Source organism: Culex quinquefasciatus, chromosome 2, assembly GCF_015732765.1.
Source record: "Culex quinquefasciatus strain JHB chromosome 2, VPISU_Cqui_1.0_pri_paternal, whole genome shotgun sequence".
NCBI lineage: Eukaryota > Metazoa > Arthropoda > Insecta > Diptera > Culicidae > Culex > Culex quinquefasciatus.
Window position 1 is genome coordinate 166969949 of NC_051862.1, and position 17867 is coordinate 166987815.

A 17867-nucleotide genomic window follows, 5' to 3' on the forward strand; every position below is an offset into this window, starting at 1 on the left:
GTAGTTTTTCTGCTGCTGCTGCTGCCGGCTGTGAGTGTGCGAGTGTGTGTGTGTGATTAGTTTGTTCCTTCTGGCTCAAGATAATTATCATAAATATATAGCTTCTTGGTTGTTGGGATTACTGCGCTGCCGGTCTTTACTTGTCCGAGTCGGAGTCAAACCGGAAAATGGATTCGTGGAAGAGGGGGTGGGGAGGAAATAGTAGTGGTAGTTGTAGTACTAGAGTTGGGGATATCTTAAGGTAATGAAATCAACCGGAAGCACGTGGTTTGGGGAAGGGAGATAATTTGAAGGAAATCGTTGCTGCTGCTGTTATTTTCAGTGTGGGAGGATTCTAGAGAAATTTTGGAGGGTAGAACTTGCGTGTAATTAGTGTGTTTGTGTGTGTTCTGTTCTACAGTAAAAAAGTGTATTCTTCTTGTGTTCTGTTCTAACTGTGTGTGTGTAGAGAGAGTTGTTCGTACTCACAATAAGGCACACGGTTTAAGGCGTACTTTCGTTTTGGTTGTTTGTTTGTTGTAAAGTTGTTGTTGTTCTGTTAGTGTGTGTGTAAGAGTGTTTGTGCACTAGACTACTACCTACAGATGTCACTATATCGTTCTACCATGTTGCGAGTGGGGACTACTGCCACGTTGTTTCGCTGTCCAAATATCGAACGAAGGGGGAATGTGCGTAGGAAATCGATGTTGTGGCAAGCTTCGAAATCACGTTTTTTTCGTTTTCTCTGAAATCACTACTAGACTAGGGTTTTCTCAGGAGGGGGGAATGTGTGTGGGTTTACGGGGAGGATCCTACGACTATCACGACCAATCTGGGTGTGAAGACAAGTGCGTGTGAGCAAACTGAAAGAGGCGCTGCGGACCTTTTGTCATCTGTGTTTGTGGCCATCGTGTTAATTAACCTCTAAAAACTTCTATTCTAGTTTTTTTTTAATTCACAACCTTTGAGATTTCTTCTTGTTCTCTGATTTTTCCTTACTTGTGTACGTTTTACTGTTTTTGAAACACGGAAAAGTGAGGGGGGAGAAATTTAATTCTAGTAAAATTTCTACGGGAATGAGTTCGGGAATTGTTCAAATTTCTTACAGTTAAGAATCAATGAAAAATAAGTAGGAAACACTCTAAAGCTACTAACACAAGAGAGATTGGCAAATTTTGTAAAATAAGGTAAACACAACAATTGAAATCAATAATGAAAAAATGCCGGAACTAACACTGCAAACTACTCTGATGAACCTGATTCGAGAGCGTATTTTACGTGTGTCTAGGATTCAGTCTTTGTTTCGATAACGTAACCGCCCGGACTGCCGCTGCCGTACGCCTCCTTCTTCACGGCGCGGGCGCTCGCCCCGGACGCGAGACTCACCACCGGCAACAGCAGCGGCTTCGAGTCCATCGAAGCGGGGCTGCTGGAGCCGGGCGAGTTGCTGCCGCCGCCGGCGCTGCCACTGCGCTCGTACCGCGTGTGCGTCCGCATGTGGCGCGTGATCATGTCCCGCCGGCAGGCCGCGTACGGACACTGCGGGCACTTGTACGGCTTCTCGCCGGTGTGCGTCCGCTGGTGGGTCGACCTGTTGGCAGAAAGGGGAAAAAAGGGTTTTTTTAAACTTTCCAATCAAATTCTCTTACTAACTTGATAGAATTTCTGACGTCCAATGCAGTCCAACCTTAAATTAATTATACAACCATTAAAAATTGACTTTGGAGCGACTGAAATTCCTACCGAAATTCATCAACAGACATAGAGCAAGAGAGCAAAACTTGGTTCTCTCAATACCTTGCGTTTTCTCTGAGCAAAGTTGAGGAGCGTTAGAGCTCGCGAGTAGAGAGAGTTACTATTATGCTTACTGTTTTGCCACTGCTCGAAGATTGACTTTTATCCAGAACTTCGTCATTTTCATCTATTTCTTTAATAAGTTGTCATCGGCTGATGAAACTATATTGCTTTAAAACGATTACCCTTTTACAACCCAACTCCGCATCTAGACGAGCTTCGATCTGAAAATTCATCAAAAAACAAAAACCAAAAACCAATTTTTGATCTTTATAAACCATTGGAAAGAAAAATTCTTGAAATTTAAGAAAGTTATAGGGAGACAAGTTTGATGTAACTATGTCAATGTTTTAAAAAACGTTATTTGCTAGGGTCAACTTTGTCTGAGTTTTTCACTAACATTTATTTTATGTAGTAAATTTTGTATTGTGCCAGACTATGCGGCGACTAAAAAGGCGATAGAAGGTAGTAGAATAAGCCAAATATCGGAAACAAACATAAACTAAACAAGATAAATGCAAATAAAAATACTAAATATGGAACAGAACAGAAAAGCATAATTCAAAAGAAGCTAAGTTTATTGTAGAACACAAGTTGCTTAAAATGTCCTCCTAAACACGGGAAAAACATGCAATAAAAAAAACTACGGCAAGAAAAGATTGACCTCAATATTGAAATTGAGTTACTTTGAATGCATCAAAAATCTTTCTTTTAGTAGGTTTACACAAATCCGATTTGAAAGGTAGAATAGCCTGTACTGTTTACATATCTCGGGTTAATTTTTGTATTTCTCTCTTACGCAAAACAAAAATTCATTGTTTGTCAGTTTAGATCATTTGAAGGACGGGAAAATAAACAATCATAAACAATTCAAACAAAACAATAACAATGACAAAAAATGGGCCAATGTCGAAGTGAAAACAAAGAGCTCACGTCAGTTCCGTAGTAACAATAGGTTCAATAGTTCAATAGGTCAGTTCAACTGTTGATGTTTACATTAGAAACAAGCAGGATAGACTCATTGTTTGCACTTCAAGATTGATTTGTCTGAATTTTGTTTTTTTTTTTGTAAAATGCCCTCATATCGATTGGCTTTGTTCACAAATGGTTCTTTTGTCCTTTTGAAAACTACTGTTAAAATTTAAAAGGCGAAAAATTTGGGAGAGAAATCCAACTTGCGAAAAAATCTAGCTAAACAAATGAGCCAATGTCGAAATATAAACAAAGAGTCTATCCTGCTCGTTCCTGATGTAAACATCCACTGAGGTGAGCAGGACAGACTCTTTGTTTACACTTCGACATTGGCCAGTTCTAGCAGAAATGCTCCACCATTCTAGCAGTATTCTGGCAGAACCAGCCCTGCTAGAATATTTCGTGACTGGGAGTCAATGAAAGCGATGAATCGGTTGTCGAATTGGATGTCACAGAAACTTCATTTGGGTGTAGTATCATTTGGAGGGCAATCAAGGCTACTTACAAGTGATCCGAGCGGGAGAAGATCTGGCCGCACACCTTGCACGAGTACGGCTTGACGCCGGTGTGGAGGCGCATGTGCCGCGTCAGCATGTCGGACCGCGCGAACGACCGCTGGCACACGTCGCACATGTACGACTTGGTGATGTCTGTCGAGCTGGAGCGGCTCTTGTGGCGCGACGCCATGTGCTTGGCGAGCCGATCTTGGAGCGAGAACAGCTGCCCGCACACGGGGCACATGTACGCGACGTCCGACCCGGGCGGCATCTCCTCGACGACGGGCGACACGTTCAGGTTGTAGCACGCGGCGGCGGACTTTTTGGTGTTGTTTGACGCGACGTCACCCTTGACGATCGATGGCAGCTGATGGGGTTGGGGTTGGGGTTGGTGCTGGGCAGGGGGCGGCGTGAAGGTCAACTTCGGTTCCTGCTTGATCACAGACTCGAGACTAGGCGTGCTGTGGAGCAGCTGGGAGGCGCCGCCGGCCGGCGAGCAGGCCAACGGTGAAGGGGACGATTTCATGGAGAGATCTAGCGGGTATTCCTGCGGATCTTGAGGTTCCTGTGGGGTGGCGACAGGGGAGGAGGGTTCCTCGGGTTTCGATTGAGGCGGCTGCTGCTGTTGCTGGAGTTCCGAGTCGGAGTGGCTCCGCGCCCGAGCAATCTCCTGATACAGGAGTTTGGTTTGCTGCGGGAAGTAGTTGAACAGTGCCAGCGGGTTCATGTACTGCAGCTGTTTGTACAGATACTGTTGAGGTTCCTGTTTGATTCGTACCTGGTTCATGTTGTTCTCGTCGGACTCGTTGAGCCGGAGTGGGCTCACGCTGATGCGGGGGCTGGCCGAGTACGGGAACACATCTTCGACGGACTCTTCGGCGCTGGAGCGCGACTCTGATCGCTTGATTTTGTAGCTGACCTCGCCGACATTGTTGTTGTTGTGGTTTACGCCGTTGTGGTGCAGCTTGTCCAAGACCGCTGACAGTCGCTTTCGCTTGTGCTTCTTCTGCTCCGATCGGAACAGATTGTGGTTGGCCGTCGAGGGCAGGTTGTTGTTGTTCTCTACGCTGGACGGGGACGGTTGCTGCTGCTGGAGTGCCGCCAGCTGTTGCTGCTGGTACCGCTGGTGAAGCAGCTGCAGGGTTTCGAGCTGGTGGAAGGTGTTACCTCCACCGCCGCCACCACCGGTCGTACCATGGTGATGGTGCGCCGGATGGTGCGAGTGAGGATGCTGCCGACCCGTCTGGATGTGCCCCATTGGGTCATAGCTACCATCCGCCATCGTCATTAGGTCAGTGATTCTGTTGCGAGACGGATCGCCGAAAATTGTGGTTCTGAAAAGGGAAGAAAACAAGAAAATCTCATTACAATCTGGCAGGACAAACGACGCTACACCGGGCTTGACACCCTCGGCTTATCGTATACGCTCCGGAATAATCCTATCAGCGTCCGTATCTTTTCCCACTTAATTAGTGTCCCCGTAAGCCCGCAGTTTACGATCGCGGCCCAAGGTGCGTGCTCGCAGGAATTCCTCTGCCCCAATTAAAACCGATATCTTAATTATTTAAATTCCCATAATTAAAATATTGGCCCAAATCTCTAATTTATTGGCTTCACCGAGCCGCGTCGCGAGGGCGCGGGAACCCATTCCGAGGTGTCCGTAATGTCGTCTCCTCCACAAAAAGCTAGTAAAAAAGGCCCCGAAAAATAATTTTCATACTGATTGGATTTCGATCATCGTCTTCGGCCGGAGCCGAAATCCAAATTGATTACCACCGTGATCGCTTTTATTGCCATTATTGGGAGCTTCGGGATTGTCCTCCCGGGGATCTCTTTTATGGAATTCACCACGGCGGGGACTCAATTTATTTTACGGGTTTTAATTTCGAACTCCCCTGTTCTCGCTTGGCGATTGATTGGGGTCCCTCGACGCAGTCGATGAATTGGACAAAAGCAATAATAATTATTATTATATTAATCAAATGAATTGATTATTATTATCGACGTTATGAGCTGACCAGGGGGTGCCCTGGCGGCGAGGCCGCCGCCGCCGCCGCCACCGCAGATGGTCCCAGGAAGACACATGTGAGCGTTAACCGGTTCAGCTTTATGTATTCGTCGTTGATTTGGACCCCGATTGAAAACCGGGAGGGGAATAAAGCGATTTGAAGAGCGCCTAACCTAATCGGAGGTATCGGAGGCCCCGGAGTTGATGATCGTCCATGGGACCCGCGCAGGGGTCATTAAGTGTGCGTCAGGTGGTTTCTGCTGATCTACGAGACCACGCTGAATGACGTTAATTGTCGGTACAGTAAGCTGACCGCGCGAGCATCAATAAAATCCGGTACGATTCTCGGGACGGTCGGGACCGTGGAGCGCGAGAAAAATGGCCACTTGGCCAGATCGTAAGGCGCGCAGGATGGGGTAGGGAGGAATGATGAAGATCAACACTTGAGATAAGCTGGACCGTGTGAGCGATGGATCAATTGAGCGAGCGTTGGTTGGGCTGGTTTTTCGGCGCTCGCGCAAGTGCTGGGTTTTGTGTATGTAGATCAACGAACGCCAAAGTTTGATAAAAATGGGCACAATTGGCGTGAGAACCGGGTACTTTCTCTGGGGGCCCCCTCCAATTATGGCCGCCGAGCGGTAACATATGGCTCCTGAATGGGTTACGCGAACGAAGTTCGCAACAGTGTTGCAAACCTACTCCGAAACGCGCACCAAAATTAATCCGTTAATAATAGAACTCGCCCTAGCGTTTAAACGTCCTGACAATTGATGGCAATTTAGACTGCCGGCGAAGCACCAACTCCGCGTACACGACGGTCTGGACCCCGCACAGACATGGCGGGGCAGGTTCTGCTTTCGGAATTAATTAATGACGAGATGAGATTATTAATGTGGCAAGTGCAATTAGTATATATGCTAGATTCAATTTGCGTCTACACCACACAACCGCGTAGATCTTCCTGCGCGACACCGCCGAGGAACGCCCAGACACAACATGCAGATGTGCAGACTTAGATTAATGTCCAAATACTTGCTTCCGAGCCGATCGTGAGGGTGTGGGGCGGGGAAGGCGCGTACACTTCTTGAACACCCCGGACTAATCCTTCCTTCAGAATTGAGGGAGTACGGCTTTGTCTCCGACTTCATCGGAGCAGGATTTTGACCTGCAGCCAGAACTTCACACGCATCTTGCGGATGGATTGTCGTCGTCGCGGTGACAGCGTCGTTTTTCCAGCGAAATTCCTCAGCGGGAGTCGAACCTCGGAGTTCCTCTTTCACTTTTTGTTGCCGGTGCACAAGTTGTCGTTTTTGTGCGGTGTCGACGGTAGGGTTGGAGGTGCGGAGTTGGTTCTTGATTTGAGGTCTAAAGTAGTCGTTTCTCACATTTGAATAAGTTTATCCGAATTGGTTATTTGAGATATCAAGCGAATCTGGATTATGACAAGTTAATCTGAGTCTCAAGACTATAATTTCATCAGTTCAGAAGGTTCTGTTCGATTGGATAATTCTGGATTACAAGTAGTGGAGATGAGTTTTTAAAATAATTTAAAATAAATCTAGACAACAAATGATTTTTCCTAACAGTCATCTTGTTGCCCGTCAAAGTCCAACATCCCACCACCAACCCTAGTCCTAATGGTGCGAAACCGGCAAACTTGGCCGGTACGGCGGGGACACGCGGCAGGGTACGCGGATGCCAAGACATCTCGCTTGGTCCCACACAGACCGTGTCCATCCCCCCCCCTTCGCACCAACCTCTCAGGGATGTGACGCTGAGAGCCAGGAAGAAAGGAATTCATTCTGACTGCTCCTGCGACTCTTCGTCACGGCTGCTACTGCGCTGCCGTTGGGTACCACCAGATCTTGGGAATTCATTCACGTTGCAATTTGCACCGGGATGCACTTTTCCTCCAACCCGCGGATGTTGTGTTGTGTGCAGGACCAGTTTTTGCCGCGCAGCGGTTCAAAACCCGCAATGAGAAGGAGGTTTTTTCTGTGCCGCTTATTTTTTGTCGTACGGGAAATTGATTGAAACTTTTATTTCTTGATGGGCGGACGGATTCATGGACCAAATCGGGCCAATTCAAGTTTTCGGGGCGAAAAGTTCAGAGTTTAATTCTTTATTTGATTATTCCATTCAACGCTCGTCGCGGCGAAAACAAAAGCACTTCGCTGCAGTGCGAGCGTGTTGCCGCGAGGAAAATTTTGAGAACGAGCCAAATTTCTTTCTTTTGGTACGCTCATTTAGCAAAAATAGCGAAATCTATTCACATACAATCGCAAAACCAAACAATCATAAAAATACGGGATGGCTCCGCCCCCCAGGGGGCGGTGGGGGTTGTCCCCAGCAAGAAAAACGGTACGAATTCACTTAGAAGTGTCATGGAAGCTTCTTCGGGAAATTGGTGTCCAAAAGCTTTGCATGCAATATTGCATGCAAAGCCTGAACAACTGATTTTTTATAGAAGCAAAAAAAAATCTAGGATTTGAAGTGACATTTCAAGACTTTCTCAACCGAGAAAACCCGCAAAGAAAAATCTCCTTCTAGAAAAAACAACTTGAGGAAAAGCGACACATAAAAGTTTATCACCAACCTCGACACAATGCGTGACTCCTTCAGCAGTTTGAAGCACAGCGAAATGGTCCGGATCGTGACCAGCGTGAAAAACTAGTGGAAAAATCCCTCACACCACCGGAAAAGCGCGTTCCACACTCGTCACTTCTTGGCGAAAGCTCTCTCTTCGTGACTGGCGATTTATCATTCCCAAGAGGGAGGCAGGACCATTTGCATTTTGATTTATTCTTGAACGGCTGGGGGAGGAATTAGCTCGTTCCAGTGGGAAAAGTCGGGGAAAACTAATTCTTCCCACACCGCGCTCCGCCAGCAGTCGCAAAATTAACTCTCTATAATGGGAGCCGGACTTGGCTCCATCATATTCCGGCGGAGCCCTTTTATTTTTATTGTCCTTTGCCATTTTTGATAATTAAGAGAGAGCGTGTGTCCAGAGTCCGGTGCGTCGGGAAAAGTTTTCCCCGTTGACAGGCCAAGTTGAATGTTAAGGACGATATATTTTAAATTTTATTGCTTTCGCGAACGGTTTTTGGCAGATATAGTTGAGTTTGGCCCGGACGGCGAGGAGGGGAGAAAACTGATTTACGGCTTGTACGGTCCAGTGGAGGAGATTTTAATTAGTAGACGGCTCCTCCGAGCTGACGCTCCTGGCAAGCGGAAAATTTGATTAGTACTAATGAGTTCGGTGCCGGTACGGTGCGGCCCAAGGCGATGAACAAGCCGGCAAATTGGGCGTTGCCATTCGGGAAATCTTGTTTATTTTTCATTTCATAAAAATCTAAGAGATCTGTCTTTCAATCGAATTAAAAGGTGAAATTTTGTTGAACGAAACATCGCGTTCAGTGAAGTTTGCATCGCGATTACTCGATTCTGCCTTGTGCTGCCGTTCGTACGACGCCAGCTCGGTTCGCCATTCTCTTTTGTGCGGTGATTCGCTCGATTCGCTTCGCAAACAGTTTTTCACTTTGCTTTCTGCTATTCTTCGTTCGTTTTTCGATTCTCTTTTGTGCGGTGAATCGCTCGCCGCTCACTCAGATAATATCGCGACGAAAGAGAAAGAAATGAGAATTATTTTGCCGACATTCCCCAAATTATTAACGAACTAATTAATCTTCAAGGAAAGAGCAAATTTCGCCCACGTCCCTCTTTTCGGACGGCCAATCAACGGACCCGTTCCGCCCCTAAATTAATGCCAACTTTCAATTCTTTCACCTGTCACCTGCGAATCCACCCACTAGGCAGAAAGTCGCTCGCTGAGCAGCAGGTTTCGCTCACGATTATTTACGAATGTTTAAGTCAAATATTATCATAAGAAGCTTTATTATGTTAATATCGTTTCGTGGTAGCTTTTCGCTCGTTTTTGTGTCTCTCAGTTCTTCACCCCTCTTCGTTCATTACACTTGACTGCGGGTTTTCGCTTCTGTGCTGGGACCGGCTACCTCCCCCGAAAATATTGGATTTACTGGGATCCTCGTGGGCCGCCCCCCCCTTTCTGCCCAATCAACCTTAATCTCGATTCTTATATGTTCGGAAATTTAAATAATTCATTCGGGGGCCGCAGTTCAAAGGCTTTCGCGGCGATGTTTCGGCTGATAATCCAAAGTTCAGGTCCGTCGAAAGATTGGACGCGTCCTTCTGGTGCAACTTCATTACAAAACGAATCTCGGGGACCAGAGAAAATATGAGCCAGCATAAGTTGAGCTGCACACAACCGCATGCTCCTTACTGCTGGGTGAATGCAATTTCCATGCTGCGGTTCTGGCAAAAGGTGGACAGTGGGGAATTGCTCGTATTTTTTGAAGTCTCAGATTATTTTTTATAAAAAAATAAACATAAAATTGAAGATAGAATTAAACTTTTACAAAAATTAAAACAAAAAATATTTTTTTCCTTTTTTATCATATTTAAAGACAAATAATCAAGCTTTGTTCACGAGAAAATAAGTCAGAGATCTGACAAAACCCTGCCTAATTTGCATGAATTAGAGTAAAATTGCCCTTCAAAAATCGTTTTATTTTTGTAAGATCTTCCTATGTGCAATACATTTTTGAAAATTTGGCAACACTGCAATGATTAAAAATCTTATAAAAATCTGTGAAGTGTTTGAAACATGAACATTTTGCAAAAATAACGTCTTCAGTACGACTTCTGTAAAATTTTTAAAACTTTTCAAAGTAGACTGCTGTAAATTAAAAAAAACGGGATCCTTACATTGTTTATTTTATTCTAGAATTAGATGATCTCGCCACTCTGTCGTAAGTTATTATTTATTTGATGAAATCATGGATTTTTTAAAGGCTAGATTTTTTTAAAGGTATTATGCTGAGGCATGTAATTTATGGTAGTTCAAATCTGGCAACACTGCTCAAAAATGTCGTAAATGATAATGTTTGGTTAGGATTGAGCTTTTTTTGGCAGTTTCTCCCACTATCCCATGCAGATAAAAAGGAGCTGATTTCTCGCCCACTAGCCTTGCCCACCGAAAGTTCCCACATCAGACTACCAGAACCCACCAGCAGCAGGAGGAGCAGAAAAGGCCTCACTCGTTTTTTTTCTGTGGTCCGTTTGTTATCTGCCCACTTTTTTGTGTTTCTCCTACAAGAGCATGGGGGGATTGTTTCAAATACGACGAACCAGCAGCAGCGCAGTAACTCGAGAGCCCAATTTTCGATGGTTGTTTTTTTCGTACACCCAAGTCTCGCAGAGGACTCCGTTTTGGGGTGCTCCCCCCCACCCTGCTTCGCCACTTTGCAGGGAATGTTATTAACTATAAAGATATATTTTTTCATAAAACGCTTCTGCAGATGTCGGAGGCTGCTGCTGCTGAACGCCCGAGGATGTTTTGCCAAGACAGCGCGCGTATCAAGAGGTTGTTGGACGGCCTGCGGCTACCACACCGGGATTCTGAACGCTACAGTCGATGGAGGTGCGCGGCGCTTCTTCTAGACACACTGCAGCTAATGCCCAGCATCCGCCGCCCGTCCGTCACACATGTTTGATGCAGTCCGTCAACCTGCGCACACACGTCTGGAGTCGCGTCCACAAGTTATAAAATAATAATACATTTATAAACATGAGGCCGCGTCTCACCGCGACCTTCCCCGCCAGCACCGCAGGGGATGAATTGTGCGTATATCATCATCTTCCACCTTGTGCAGCTATCAAGTCTCGACCAGATACCTGTTCCTTTGCAGCCTTCATTCATGCGAGTTCTTCGACGAGTTGCGTGCGTGACGAACGCGCCGGACGACTTCTGGCGTGGCTCCTCCCGAAGCTGCTTGAATGAATAATGACCCGGTGTGGAGTACCGGGCATAATAACACAGTGTCTGGACGCGCGGTTCTACCGGGAACCGCATCGGAAGAGCATCGATCGGTGCACCTTCTCCCCATCCCTCGTAGACAGATTGAGATGATTGCGAAAAGTGGTAGCTAATTATGATTTGCAATCTGCAGACTAGAGCACAGACGTCTTCGACGTCGTCCTGGGGATCGCATCATCGGTGCTGAACGACAGGAAGCTGCGGGTGATGACGTCCGTCGGATGCTGGATTCTACACAAAAAAACGCTACTAGTGTTTGGCGTGTGATTCATGGTTGTCTATCCAGTTTTTTTTTCAGCCGCCGCTCAGTGTTCTTCTCTTCAGAGCCCTTCTACGTCCATATATCTCGCCATTTTTTATGCGACGAGCCGTAAATCATGACCGTCGCGACGCATTATGCTGCTGCTGGTTTTTTTTCTACTGTTCAATGCCCTGAAGGATGGCTGTGGCCAGTCTGGGAAGTGGTCGGCTGGAAAAGTGCATAAATTAGTGCGCGCCTTTCATCGCGAGACTGATGCTGGGAGCTGTTGGGAGGGCTGTTTGATTGAGTTTCGAGAGCTTTCAAGAAGTGTTTGATATTTTATTATTTTTTTGTTCCATGGAAGAAATAAAAAAAACACTAACGACAATTATTGTTGTCTTTTGAATGGTTAAGTTAATATTATAATCAGTACACTCAAACCCCGATGGTTTGACACCAACTGTTGTCAAACGAACGGGGTCACTTTTTAGTCAGACACTCTTTTTACACGGAGTTCACACACACTACCAGACGTTTGTTTTAATTGTGAGCGTAAGCGCGGTGTAAAAAGTGACACTTCGTCACAGTTTTATAAAAAAAATTAAAGAAGAATTCAACAAAAATACATATATTTTCTGCAAATATCTGTCATTGCAAATTTTTGTTCAAAACAAACTTCAAAAACCAGCCAGGCAGGCATTTTTTTTCTGAAATGTTTTAAAATTATGGTTAAAAACATTATACCCTACATTATACCCTACTTAAAATACATTGTGAAACATTTATTTTTGTATTTCAATCAATTGGGTGCTAAAGCCCTATGTCAATTTTTATGTACAACGGTAAAAAACACGATTAAAAACCATTTCTGATCACTTTTTTTCATTTTAACGCAAATTTTTTTTTGACAAGACAACATTTTTTCGATGGATCAACTATGGTCCCCTTGGAACGAGCTGTCAAGTAGGAGCTTTTCTGTCAAGAAGGACCGCGAGGTTAATTTTTCAAAATTGATTTAAAAATCAATTTTAAACTTTTTGTGGTCGTACAAAGGGTCATTGTACTCAGAAAAATAAGCTTTATCGCTGTAATCAATAATATCACCAATCTAAGCTTCATTTTAGGACCCAATTAGGGAATTTTTTGACTACTGACAATTTTCAATTTTTGGACCATTTTTTGATACTTTTTGCTTCAAAATTTGAAAGTTGGGCTTGAAACTTGAAATTCAGCTTTTGTTGTTGATCTCCTTTCCACAATTCCTTGAAAAATCTTTTAAAATCGATTTTCAAATAAATTCATTTTCATATGACTTTTTTTGCCTCTCAATTTATTGTACATTTTATCATCTGTTTGCCGAAAGCTGGAAATTTTAGAATAGTAGTTTATGCAACAAGTTGCAAAAAGAGGATTTTTTCAGCACGAGTCGTACATTTATCCAACGAGGTTCACCGAAATTTCACTGAGTGAAATTTTATGTCAAATTTTCATTTTTTTTTGTCAATATATCGTTTAAATCAAAAAAATGTTGAAAAGTGTTACTTTTCGAAACAAGTGCCGAAAAGTTCAACTTTTCAGCACCCATTTGAGTGCTGAAAAGAAGAACTTTTCAGCATTTTTTTTAAAAAGTGTTGCTATTCGATTCTGTTATTTTTGGTACAGAAAAGTAGGCTATTTCGTCGTTTTAAAATGACAGGAAAAGTAAGTAGTTTCACGACGGAATTGCAATTTTTTTTATGAAATTTAATTCGGAAATTTTTTATACTATTTCAACTAATTTTGATACACATTTTTTTTTAATTTTATAATAGAATTTTCAAGAATTGAAAAATAAATCAAATAGTGTAAACATCGGTGGACACTTTTAGCATGTTTTGTGATGAGTTATACATTTGTAGATAAAAATAATCAAACCTAATTTCAAAATTATGGAGCACAATTTGATATCGGATTGGTGATTATTTCAATCTTGAAAGAACGAAGTCAAAAATAAATATTATTACAACTAAATTTCATGTAATATTTCATTTGCAAAAGATTCACCATATTAAAGTTAAATTTAAATTAAGCACGACATACAAACGATGATGACGATGATACAAATATTTAAAAAGGTACAATTTCTAATCAAAAAGTTTCCATGAATCAAAGTGGGACCTTCCAAGATGATTGAAAATAAGTTATTTTTTGAATAGTTATGATCCGGTAATAAATTTGACCAAAATGATTAATTCAGAATAGGTTCCAAATGTTGTAAAAAAATAAAAAGAAGTTGTTAAAAGTTGATAAGAAGCAAAACTTAAAGATTGGTTCAAGTGATTGCAATAGAAGTCCTAAAAAAGTTTGAATAGTTTTTTAAATGTAGTACTACAACATTAAGCTTCCATTTCAATCTCAACTCAAAACTGCTTCCTAACCTCAAATTCCCCATTTCCAATTTGGTTGATTGCGCCTCCCGTTGGGAGGAAAAACCTTCAGGAAAAACCAGGCGACTTTTCCCGGACACGCCACGCACACCCCACAAAAACCCCTAAAACCACAATCATCCAAGATTCAAGGCGTCCAGCAGCGCCTCAAAGCCCCCCTCAAAAAAGTGGGCAAAACTTTTGCCGTCCAATGCTACCGACTTGGCACTGGTGTGCCTCCTCTTACACTCTTACTTGGTGGCTCCAAGGCTTCCCCGTTCTTCTCCCCATGCTTCAATTCGATCCTGCCACCTACTTAAATATTTTTATTTATTATTTTATGTTTTATATTATTTTTGCCGACCTCCCCCCTCAACCCTTTACTCCTCATTTCCTCTCCTTACTCTGGTTAGCAGCAAGCAGCGTCAGGATTCTACATCATCTCACCCATCATATTGTCTGCAATGCGCTGCTGCAATTTTTATGCTGCTGCTGTTACTGCTGCCATGCTCTGCTGGCCTTACTTTTTGTCTTCCACTTGTGTTTTTTTTCGGGGTAGATTCTTCGGCTTGCTCTTTGGAACGCGCTGCTGCTCCTTCGCTTCCTTTTATCTCTGGGCACATACACACACACACGTGCACACGTTTCAACTCTTACTCACACTCACACACACACGCTCCAAATGGTTGGAAGCATGGGAGTTTGTGGGCCCTGTCGTCGGGGGGCGACCTTCCTTCCAGCAACTGAACTTGCAGCATCCAGCAGAATTGGAAGGAGTACACCCAAAACGGGGGATGTCTGACAACAAATGTTCTTGGACCCTTCGTTGACGTTGACAACTGCATGAATAGATAGACGGTATTGCTCTAATTCGTTAACGGTAGACGGTATTGTTTCAATTACGTTTTTTGTTTTGACCGTGAAAATTAAATGTTTATCAAATTCTGTTCATCATCAACCTCTGGGTGTACAAACCCTGACACGGACGACAAGCCATTGTCGCATTTAGTCCTCACCTCCCATTGCCGCAGTAGCCGCCCCCCTCCCGCTCAAGAGTCGGTCGAAGGGCGCGCTCTGGTCTTCTCTGGTTGTTTTCCAATTGGATTCACTTTCCTGACGAAGAAGTCGTCGTCGTCGGTTGATGGCCGGGATCACCGCAAAATGAGCGACCAACGAGCAAACGAGCCAGTCGTTTGTGATTTTATTTTCAATAAATTTTATTATTAGCATACATGTGTGCGCTCGAGTCCCGAGATGTTTGCGTGAAGCGTTCGAAAACGTATCGATATCAATCAATTGATGAATAATTTACGCCAGATGTGTGCTGTGCGAGTTGCTGCTCAAGAAGCTCGCCCAGGGGTTGGCTTGTGCGATGGTTGTCGCATTTATGGGCGCTCGACCCGCACCGATTAAGACTTACTTTGGGCTGCTGCTGCGGTTGTTCGATGGTCGTAAAACAAGCGCGTCAAATTCCCGTTAAGTCGGAGCGTAGCGCGTTTAAGGACGCGAGGTGGAGGAGCAGGTTTACGCATTCCAGATCAAAAAGATATTTGGTGGTCGAAGTGTTTCGATGAGCATCGGGTGGAATTTTGGGAGTAGCTATGGGGAGCTAAAGAGTTGGTTAAAACACAAGATTAGGCTTCCGTTGAGCCGGTTGAACTTCAGATCTTCATTTCAGAACTCACTGTTACTTTCTGTTGAGCAGGTAGATGTCCAGAACTTCAATGCATTCGATTTTTTACAGCATATTGAAGTTCTATCATTTCAAACATAACCCATTGTTGACCTCTTGCTCAATCTTAGACGACAATTCCATCAACGCTTCAGAACAACTCAATTGATCAACCCCTCGCGCGAACACCATTCACCTCGTGGGCTTGAAACCGTGTCGAACATCGTTGCGTCTTTGTAGCAAACCGGTGTGACTTCTCGACCGCGCAGGTATCGAACCTGTAGATCAATCCACCCGCTAAACACCCTGTGAACACACGACGATAGAGAATTGTTGTATATATGAGCGTGAGCTATCCACGATCTAGCCGGGGTCGAGGTCGCCCTATAAACGCGGACGAGCGTCACAGAGCTGGCAGACGTGAAGCTCTGAATTTATTGAGTTTGACTTTTTAGAAATTCAGACACTTTTTCAGACTTATTTAGAAAAAGAGTGTCTCACCCCTTGCGTTTGTTTACTAAAAGTGACAGTTATACACAAGAAACATCTAAATATTCTGGTAAAACTTTCCCGTCTGAAGATCTGTGGCAGCAGGTAGCTCCGGACACCTGACGAGGGTCGCGTCCAACCCAGAAGGGGGCCCGCAGGATGGGAAGCTAATTTATTTTTTTCGCCCAACTTTACCCGGTTCGATCATCGAACGGCCCCGGCTAGTTATGAGTCAGTTCCACCCGGCCCCGGCGTCAACCGGATCACTCAACCGATATTTTATTGGTGTGGGGTGGTTGTGTGGCTAGATAATTATAACAATCATCTTGCTGGGATCTTCGGCGCAGAGCAGACGACCGGGTTTGATATCGCGAGAAATCATCGCGCTGTCATTACACGAGGGGGCGGCAGAACAACCGCGTGGTGGCGCGGCGATCCGTGAAGGGGAGGTAGAGAAGGTGGTTTGTTGGCGAACCGGCGCGATAACTATCATCAAATCCGGCTCACTTATGGGTTTTGCTCGGAACACAACGAAAAAAAAACCGGGGGGGTTCTTCAAGAAGTAGCAGGAATGTCATGCTGGGCGACGACGAGCAGAGAACAAAACATAAATATGTAACACACCGCAGAATCCGACCAGAAGCAGCAGCATCCCGTGCAAAACCATGGGAAGTCCCGAGTTGCGGACCTGGGGGCGAGACGACCAAGGAGTTGCCAGAACGAACGAACTAATAAACAAATAATTTCGGAGGGTAGTTGGGGGCAGGTCGGACTGAGGAAGATGACAAGGGTTTTCGTCTTCGCAAGACTTTTGTCTCCGGCGGTGAGGGGTCCCACGATGGTGGATCGAAACGGTTCAGCGGGATTAAGCTGGGAAGCTGGATTAATCCCGAAGGGATTACGGTGCGCTGGGTGGACCCCTCGACGCTGCAGTGGAATCCGAAGGGTGTACCGAAGAAGAATTAAAGAGTTAAAACAGGTGCATCGGTACAAATTATGTTTTATTGCGACCGCGCTGAGCGCAGGTCTGCGGTCTTACCCAGCAGTGGGACGCGGGGTGTTTAAGGAGATGAATGTCTCTCTGCGCGACGGTTGGTTGTGGGTTTTCGGAGGTAGACGGTGGAGTCCGCGCGCAGCCCTTTTGTGATACTTGCTCGGGTGGAGGTTTCGAATGTCTGTCTGGCTGTGGAGGAGGTTCGGGTTGTTGTTTTTAAGGTGCGGTGAACCTCAGACACCTCGTTTGCAGAATCGCGCGCGGTGGGAACGAAGGCAGAATAAATTATGCATAGCCAAGTTTGATATTGAAGTAATTATAGCCGGTGGTGGTTGAATGAGAGTTGAGAGAGTACGATGGTGACGCGTCGCGTCGCGTAGTTGCCGAGGAGGGTGAAAGGCGGTCCTTAACGAGGACATTGTTCTAAAATTAGCGAAATTTTGGCGCAAGAGCGGAGGAACTGTCAACCGCGGTTTTGAAAAGTGCACCAGCGCTGAACCGAAGAAGCCCGGCTGGTGTGAAGGTGTACAAGCGGGACACAATGAGTCACCGGTTCGCTGATGGTTCAGGAAGATCTGCGCAATTGGCGGAGAAGATTATAAATGTCACCTCGGCGAGCGATGGACGCGAGGGGCCGGGTGTTGTCTAGCCTAGAGTTTGAAATGTGACAAACGGTTTACATTGGTCGACCGGCAATTTCACCATTATTAATAGAACTTAATTAATTTATATCTGAGCGTACAGCCACCCATTCGGATTCGTTTGATCCGCGACGCGCCCGGCTGGAGAAGTCGATACCGCCGTCTAGCCGGATCGGAAAATAATTGGCGAAATTCCTCGCCGCACAGACACGTTGTTGCACGAGTCAATGGCCCCGGCTGTCAACTTCCAGACCTCGCGGCGTGAAAAGCTGTCTAAAA

At 45.0% G+C, this 17867-nt stretch overlaps 1 protein-coding gene across 3 annotated transcripts in view; it reads right to left on the bottom strand.

The window, feature by feature from the left end:
* Positions 1 to 1018: 1018 nt before the first annotated feature.
* The window catches only part of LOC6043901 (zinc finger protein GLI4), a 57552-nt gene continuing 40703 nt past the window's right edge, over positions 1019 to 17867 (bottom strand). For all 3 annotated transcript variants that reach the window (XM_038255481.1, XM_038255478.1, XM_038255479.1), the window contains exons 2-3: positions 3251 to 4576; positions 1019 to 1570 (exon numbers count right to left, since the gene is read on the bottom strand). In XM_038255481.1, the coding sequence (XP_038111409.1) occupies positions 1264 to 1570; positions 3251 to 4530 (1587 nt within the window). In that variant the 5' untranslated portion in view covers positions 4531 to 4576 and the 3' untranslated portion in view covers positions 1019 to 1263. The remainder of the gene's footprint in view (positions 1571 to 3250; positions 4577 to 17867) is intronic.